The sequence below is a fragment of the Pteropus alecto genome, unplaced genomic scaffold (assembly GCF_000325575.1).
Source record: "Pteropus alecto unplaced genomic scaffold, ASM32557v1 scaffold98, whole genome shotgun sequence".
Classification (NCBI taxonomy): domain Eukaryota; kingdom Metazoa; phylum Chordata; class Mammalia; order Chiroptera; family Pteropodidae; genus Pteropus; species Pteropus alecto.
The window spans coordinates 5,359,785-5,368,487 of record NW_006443570.1 but is presented as its reverse complement, the minus strand read 5'-3'; the positions used below and the strand labels follow the sequence as shown (position 1 = coordinate 5,368,487).

At 52.2% G+C, this 8,703-nt stretch overlaps 1 protein-coding gene across 1 annotated transcript in view; it reads left to right on the top strand.

Annotated features, from left to right (window-relative positions):
* Positions 1 to 12: 12 nt before the first annotated feature.
* Positions 13 to 8,703, top strand: part of SAMD14 (sterile alpha motif domain containing 14) — a 15,238-nt gene continuing 6,547 nt past the window's right edge. Inside the window, exons 1-2 of the mRNA XM_006924789.2 lie at positions 13 to 327; positions 3,861 to 3,915. Of these exons, the coding sequence (XP_006924851.1) occupies positions 3,873 to 3,915 (43 nt within the window). The 5' untranslated portion in view covers positions 13 to 327; positions 3,861 to 3,872. The remainder of the gene's footprint in view (positions 328 to 3,860; positions 3,916 to 8,703) is intronic.

Genomic DNA, 8,703 nt, shown 5'->3' with positions numbered 1-8,703 from the left:
CTCTCACACACACACACACACACACACACACACACACACACACACACACACGTACACGTACGGAGCATCCTGCCGGTCAGGTCTCCTGGTCCAGCCCCGCCCGCGCCTCCTGCTTACTGCAAACCTTCTCCTTCTCTCCCACACTCCCCCCACCCTTCCCTCCAGTTCCTGGACCCTCCTCGCCGACCCCCACCCCACTCCCGGGATGGAGTGGACTGAGCCAGCCCGGAGCCCCCCGCGGCCGGGGTGACGGCACCCTCCACCCCGAGCACCATGGGCAGGAGGGGTTCCCCAGGCGATGGACGCTGAAGATGACTGATGCTGGAGGTAAGGAGCCGGGACTCTAAGGACTCTAAAGTGGACGGGGAAGCGGAGCTGGGAGGGGGTCACTCGGGTTCGCGGTGGGACCCCGAGCGGCTATAGGGGAGAAGCGACAAGGGCCTTTCTTCCCCCATCCCTAAGGGGGCCGCTCCGAGCTAGGGTGCTGGGCTGAAAGGGGAGGGGGCGGAGATAGGATTTGTGTCTCTAATCCTCTCCCTCCCGCCCCCCGCCCTGAGAAATTAATTTAAAAAACTGGTGTGGGGGAAGGGGGTGAGGGCTTAACTCTTTCTTGCCCGGCGCGGAGTTATACTGGTGAAGAGAAACTAGCCGCCCAGCTGTTTGAGGGCTAGGGGCCCTGGGAGTGCAGTAGGTGCCTTGTCTTCCACTCCCACTCCGTCTTCAGCGACGCTTGGAGGAGACATCAGACGCTTTCCGGGCGCCCCAAGACTGGGCCTATGGGAGAGGGGCTTGGCTTTCTCTACCTGCAGAACTGCCTCTCCCTACCCCCAGCCTCTTCTCCAGGCCATTCGTTCCTGGCCTTTCCCAGTTGCACTTTTCTCTGTTGGTCCCTTTCTGCTCTTCCAGGCCTCCTTTCTGCCCCGCCGGGACTGCCCTCTCCCCCGCGGCGGATTCTCCTTCTCTCTTCACACCCCTCCCTTGGGCCTCACTCTGGGCTGCTGGTGGCCCTTCTCCACTACTGCTCTCCCTGGACCCACTCTGTCTTTATATCTATTTTTCTGCTCTTTCTTCCTTCTCTCTGCAGCCCTGTGGACTGAGCCCCTCACCAACCTGTCCATTGTGTCTCTGTTCCTACCCCCCATACCCTCTCCAGGGTTGTGCCCCTTTCTTTCCTTTGCTTCTTACCCTGGGTCAGGAAGCTTTGATCTCACCTGCCTCCCTTTCTGCCAGAGAAAGGTCAAAAGTCCTTGGTGCTCCTTCTTCAGGAGCTGGAATTGGAAGGAGTGGCCCAGGAGAGTCAGAGTCTGGAGGAACAGGTTCACTTCTATCCTGTGGCAGTTACCTGGTCGGATGTGTATGAGTGTGTGTGTGTGTGTGTGTGTGTGTGTGTCTGTGTGTGTGTGTGTGTGTAGGAGTATGAATAGGTCATGGGGTGGGTATCTAATTTTCTGTAGCTCAGTTCTGGAATGAGGGGGTTGGTGGAGAAGGGCCTGGTGACCTACCTCCTGGGTATCTTCTTCCCAGAGTTCCCTGTGGGACAGTGTAGGGAGGGTCCCCTATACACACCCCAGGGCATTAGTTGTTGAAAGGAGGAAAAGAAAGCATTTTGTGCTGAATCAGGATGGACTGGGCAGGGTGTGAACTGGAAGCCCCAGTCCACCCCAGAGAGTACCTGAAGGAGGATTCCATCCATAAGGACCTTCACCCCGGACTGGGACCTTTACTAAAGAACATATGGTGAAACTAACATAATACTGTCTGTCAACTGTAATTGAGAAAAAAAAAAAAAGACCACAGGGATCTGCGTCTCAGGTAGTCTAAGAGAGAAGGCACCTCTACTGCCCTTGGGGAGCCTCCAATCTTATCTTCAGAGAGTCCCTAGTTTGGCGGGGCATACTGGCGTCTCTCTTCAGGGAGTGCCCATCAGCTGTAGGGGAGATATGACCCAGTTAGGGAATCGATGAAGTATGAAAAATCCCTCATTTCCCAGTGGTTGGGGAAGGGTGGATTTAGAAATTATGTAGACAAATGGGAGGAGGGAGGGCTATCTAGGACAGCTTTCTGGAGGAGGTGGCAGCTGGGTCCTGATCAGATGAAGCTTTGTGATTGAATGAGCAAATTTGGTTTATTCTTAGGGGCAGCGTCCCTTCCCGTCTGGCCCTTCAGGACAGGAAGAGAGGTTCTAAAATGTCTTTGCTACTAGCACCCAGAGTTCAAGAATGGCAGGGGGGCCCATGTCCCTGGCCCCTTCTCATACCTCATTTTCTACTTTCAACCTCAAGCGTCCATGGAGCCTGGGGTGGAGGTGGTTTTGAAACTCCTCCCAGACCTAACCAGTATGGACCAGCTCCCCTCTCTCTCCCTTTTTCCCTGCAATGTTCTTTCCTCGTGAGCACCCTCCAAAACTGCAGATCATCACCCACGATAGGGCTAAGGGACAGGAGACCGGAGTCAAGGTTGTTCTGCCTCTTATTTCCTATCTGTAAAGTGGGGAGACTAAGAATCCTTAGCCAGGCCAGCTCATGGTGAGATGATGTCTGCGTAAGAATAGAAGAGGAGAGTTGGAAAAGACCCCAGTAGGCGTGTGGCCTCTCTCTCCTACACCTGCCAAATGTATAATCTTGCCTGGTGCCCAGGCAAGTAACTGGAGATCACGTCCCAGCCATGCAGTGTGCCCCTGTCCTTGAACTTCCTTACTCTGCTTATCTGGAATTCTCCTGTCCTTCTAATACCCAAGCCTTGGTTCTGACTGTTACAATCCTATGTACTAGGAAGGCTGCCCGAATTGTTTCAGCTGCATATATCCTGCTTCTCTACCTGCCTTCCTTCTTGCTTTCCTCCAAATGACAACAACAACAACAAAATCAAACCCCTACCCATCCACACTTCTTTCCAGAATGTACTTGATGCGTCATAGAGATTTGGCCGTCCACTGTTGTGCTGTGAGTACTCCTCATACCCTCTGGCATCTGTGAGTCTGTCTGGAACTGTGATTTTGTCAAGAACAGTGGCCCTACTGCTGATAGCACCAGCTTCCTGAACAGCTTGTGTTCATGAAGGCAGGTGGCGAGCACACCAGTGACTGTGGGTGGGGGGAGGCAGGACTGAGTGATGGCTGGGAAGATGGATGAGTGGATGGTATGAACTGATAAATGCAAAGGTGGGTGGATGGATGGATGGGGGTAAGTATTGAATAGATGGATGGATGGATGGATGGATGGATGGATGGATGGATGGATGGATGGATGGATAGATGGATGGATGGATGGACAGATGGTTGGATAGATGGGTGATGAATGGGTGAATGAATGGATGGATGAATGGGCAAGTAGATAGATGGATAAGTAGGGAAGGAGATGGACGGATGGAATAACCTGAGTTCTGGTCCTGATTGTGCCATTAACTTGTTATGTGATCTTAGGCCAATCATTCTCCCATTTCTGCATTTGTAAAATGAGAGGATTGGGTTTAATATTCTCCAAGATTTCGCCCAGATTTGATGTTGGATAACTCATGATGATTAAAAGTTTTTAGGGAAGACAAAAGATGGAAAGGCCTAAGAGAGTGAGGGGGAAAAGTTTAGTACCTGTGTAGAGGCGCACAGCAAATCAGCTGGGCCTACCACAGGACTCAGCCTGTGACTATATCCTGGACTTGCTCTCTGCCCCTGCCTTCTGCTTCTGTCTCCTGCTCCAACCCCCACAATCTGGGCTGTGGTTCAGATGACTTCCAGGTACTGGAGGAGGAGTTCTGAGGGAAGACCAGAGGCCAGGAACAGGCCATTGGCAGCTCCCTGGCCTCCACCAACCTGAGCCTCTTATTCACGGCCTTTTTCCTCTCCTCCCCATTGTTCTCTCCAGCTCTCTTGAGTCATGGCTTCTTCAAAGTTCCGAGAACCCGTGGATGAGGTTTTTGGTGAGTGCTGTTTGGTCCTATCTCTAGCCAAGGCCACCTGGCATGGGGAAGTGGGAGGGAGGGGGTTGGAGTCCCTTGGAGACTTCGGGCTGTGTGTGTGTGTGTGTGTGTGTGTGTGTGTGTTGGCCTTACATCTTGATTCTTTGTCAGCATGCCAGTTACAACAGCAATATTTATAAGGATCCTCATTTATTAAGTGCTAGTCTCATGCCAGGTACTAGGGTAGCACCCCCATCTCACATGCACTGACTGTACCATTGAATCCTCATAAGAATGCTAATAAGTGTGCCCATTTTACAGACAAGGAACCTAGGGCATAGAGTACTGAAGTGACTTGCTTTAAAGATCACATGGCAAGTTAGTGGCAGAGCTGGGACTCCAGACTGCCTAACTCCCTGCTATCAGTCACTGTGTTTGTAGACCTGTATCCCCCAGCACAGGTGACACACATTACCTCTGAGTCACATAAATAAGGGACCTCACTCTGCACGGATGTACATGGAAACCAAATGCATAACACACACACAGCATCAATACACACTGAGGTACAAGCACATACAGGCCTGCACCATCCTTTACCCCCTGCAGTCTTTCTATTGTGTGGATAGGAGAAAGACCACCTGGTGGGGCAGAGTTCCCAGCATGCACAGGGGTAGAAAGGCAGTTTCCCAGCGGGATTTGGTAGAGGAGTCAGTGAGCAAAGGATCATGGGAGAACATGGAGGGAGAGATGGAGACAGAAAGAAGCCACCTGAAGCCTCTAACGTGTGCTGCCTTCAGGACTCACATTTGTGTATGTGTGGCCTCCAGGGGCTCTTGGGTGTGTAATGCCACAGAGCCTCCTAGCTTCTCCTCCCCTGCCTTTTCCTCATCTCTACCGTCTTTCCCCTCTCTTCTTCCCCCTCCCCTGCTCACTTCATTCTCCCGGCCTCATAGCCACAAGCCAGGCAAAGCCAGGCATTGCTGCCTCCTGGCTCCTGGGGAATGCTGCTTCCCACTCACTCTCCCTGAGGCCGGCGAAGTGGAGGGTTTGCCTTTAGGGCTCCTCGAGCCTTGAAACGCTGCTGGGCTTCAGATTCTGAGCTGCTCTAACTCTACCAAGGCTTGGCCTGACCTCTGGCATGACAAAGAAGAGCTACCCCTTTCTGGGGCTTTTTGGCCTTCACTCCTCCTCCTCCCACCCCAATCCTTCCTGTTTTCCTTCTCCATGACCTGCTGAGGTAGCTGCCTGCTCTGCCTGCTTCCTGATGTGAAAGGCAATGAAATATTCATGACTTCCCACTGCCCAGGGCCAGAGCAACTCCCCCGGGGTGGGGTGGTGGGGGGTGCGGTGGAGAGGAAAGGGATATGGAGGGAGGGATAGAATGAGGCAAGGGGTCCTGGTAGAGCAAGGGACGTAAGGAGAGGCTGGCCCCCTACCAGGTTCTCATGGGGCTTGCTCCCTAGATCCTCCAAAATAAGATGACCATGGTCCTGATGTGGCCCAGAGTCAGGAGCAAAGTGACCTTTTCCCTGGCCCAGGGTGGCTGGGCAGGAGCCGAGCGCTGGAGGGGTAGAGGATGCTCATCATCTCTCCTCCTTCCCTCTACTCCCCACACCCAAAGCTGCAAGAGCATTGGCCTGGGAGCCAACAGACCGGGTGCTACTTCCTCTGTACCCTGGACCGAACCTTTCCTCTCCCAGCCTCAGTTCCCCCACCTGTAAAATGAGGGGTTAGACTCACAAGTCACTCCCATCTAGGCCTCAGAGGAGGTATAGTGGGCTTGATAGTTACAACTGTGCCTCCGAAGCCAGGCTGCATGTAACCCTGGCCTGCTCATCCCCAGCCATATGCCCTCAGGCAAATTAAGGCTGCCTGGGGATTCCTAGAGTCTCTTCCTCCTAGGGTTGTGGGGAGGTTTAAATGAGCTAGTAATTGTGAAGCAGTTAGAGTGGTTCCCGGTACAGTGAGACCTCAATAAGTATTAGATATTATTATTATTCTTTGGTCAGTCCTCGATCTTTGCTGCTTCCAGGCAGTGCCTGGAGATTCTGTGTCAGGGGCCAGGAGACAGAGGGCTCACTCACCCAGCTCAGCCCCAGGGTCTGGAAGCACCAGAATTGAAGCAGGAGCAGCTAAGGAACCAGAGCAGTGGTGTCAAGCCTGGGGTCCAAGATTGCAGCCCTTTGACAGAAACTCTCCCGTCTCCAAGCCCCCACCAGCTGCCCCTGGACAACTATAAGAGCCTCTCTGGTCTACCCTCCCCTTCAGCCAGGCAGTCCCCTCTCCTTGCAGGCTACACTGGCCCCTGCTGCTCCTCAGACAGTCCAAGCCCATGGCCACACCATCTCCCCTCCTCCGAAAGCTCTTTCTTGTTCTTTCTACAACCTTGGCTCTTTACTGTCACCCAGACCTCAGTCTGGCTACCTCGCTAAAACAGTAGCCCCCTCCATTCACTCCCTGTCTCCTTCGTCCATTTGACAAACATTACTGAGCTCCTAATGTGTGTCAGGCTCTGTTGTAGGCCCTGGGGAGACAGCAGCAAGCAAGCCAGACAAAGTCTCTGCCCTCACAGAGCTTGAATGCTAGCACAGGGGCAAGTAGAGGGTGCTGATAATGAAGCACACAGGACTGAACAAGGAACGCATTAGATGAGAGGAATGCTGTGCAGAGGATCAAAATGTGGGATGGGATGGAGTGTGGGCCTGTCCTGGTCGGCAACTGTGAGTCCATCTCTGCCTCGCTCTGCACCGGGCCACACAAGTGTGACTTTGCTTAATTTGTCAAATACCTACTGAGTACCTACCTTCTATCAGGCCCTGTACCAGGTTCTCATGGGGCTTGGGAGACAGTCAAGGGCGTCACCCTCTGCTGCGTAGCTTGGCATAGGACACTCATTCCTGATCATATTGTAGTGGCAAGCCTGAAGAAGTATAGCTGTCCAGGGTAGGAGGGAGTGACACACTGGAGTTGAGGGCCGGACAAAGAAGGGGTGGAGAGTGATGGAGCAGAGGGAGCAGCAAGAACATAGGGATGGAGGTAGGAAACGAAGGTAGAGGTCAGTGTCCAGGTATTGGTATAAGTGGTTTCATACTGTGCCCACTACCACCGCCAACAGCTGGTGCTGTGAGCACTTACCAAGTCACAGGCATTATGGTGAAGCACTTTATATGGATTATCTTATTTAATGCTCACAACAACCCTATAAGGAAGATACTGCTATTATGACCCCATTTTACAGATGAGGAAGCCATTAGCTAAATGTAAGTAACTTGTTCAGGGCCAGCCAGCCAGCTAGTGGCAGAACTGGATTCAGCCCAGGCCATCTGGCTTCAGGGCCTCTGCTCTTAACATAGGACCATGCTGTTTGGAGGGGAGAATGTGGGCAACATGAGAAAGTGTGGCCTGGGCCCCTCAGGCCTTGAATGGAGGGCTGCGGGGCATGGACTTTATGTTGTTGGCTTTGGGACACCCACTTCCCAACCCTCCCCACCCTACACACAAGGGGTTTCAAAAACAGGAACGTGTGGGACACAGTCAGAAATACGCTTTAGGAAGTTTCTCCTAGCTTGTGGAAAGTGGGTGGGGAGGCAGACCAGAGACAGGGAGCTGAGTATGGACAGATGCCAAAACCATGCTCTGGGATGAGAGGACTGAGGAAGGGAGGTGGGTGGCTGGCGAAGGCCTGAGCTAAGGCCATTCGGTCCTTTTGGAAAGAAGAGGCCAGATTCCAGGGGTGTGAGGAGGCAAATCTGTGTTTTAATTAAAATAATATTTACTAAGCACTATGTGCCAGGCACCATTCTATGCCTGTGTTAGAGCAATGAACAAAATAGAGACACATCTGCCCTCATGGAGCTGACATTCTGATGGATAGAGAGAGGCAATAAATGAAATAAGTAAAATATAGAGTATGCCAGCAATGCTAAATAATATAGAAAAAAATAGGGATGAGGGTTCCGGGGTATTATAGATTGCGTGGTCGGAGATGTCCTCAGTGAGAGAGAAAGTATTTAAGCCAAGGCCTGGAGGAGGTGAGGCAAGAATCATGCAGACATCTGTGGCAACAGCCTCGCAGGAAAGAGGAGAGGAAGTGCAAAGACCCCGAGGTACAGGCTAGGACTGCGAGAGGAAGACCCAGGAGGCCAGAGTGGCTGGAGCGAAGGAGAGAACTAGAAGCTCAGGGAGGTGAGGGCAGCACAGACACAGTCTGGAAGGTCAGCGAGAGACTTTGTTCGGCTCCAACTCTGTGTGAGATGGAAGTCACTGGAGGGTTCTGAGCAGAGAAGTGACACAAGCTGACATGTTTTATCAGAATCAGTCTGGTGGATGTGTTGAAAATAGACTGTAAATGGGAAAGGAAGGAGGAGGGAAGACCAGCTGGGAGGCAAGAGGCAATGGTGACCTAGGCAGGGAGGCTGTGAGGAGTTCTTCGTCTCCTCTCCCCTCCTTCTCTTTCCTCTTCTCTCCTCTCTTCTCCCCTACTTTTCCGTGCTCTCTCCCCTATTTCCCTGCACACATATGCATGTATGTGAGTGAGTGTGTGTAAAAGACACACACACACGATATTGTGGGAAATCAAAAGTAGAGAGAGTAGCACAATGTACTCCATCATGCGCTCATGTACTCGTCACTCAACCTCAACGATTGTCAACTCGTGGGCAGTCTTGTTTCATCAATCCCCTTGCACACGCCAGTCTTCTTCACCTGGATTATTTTGAATCTAATCCAAAACATCTCGTCATTTCACCATAAATATTTCAGTACATCTAGATATATTTCAGAAGTAGAGCTAACAGGAACCGAGGA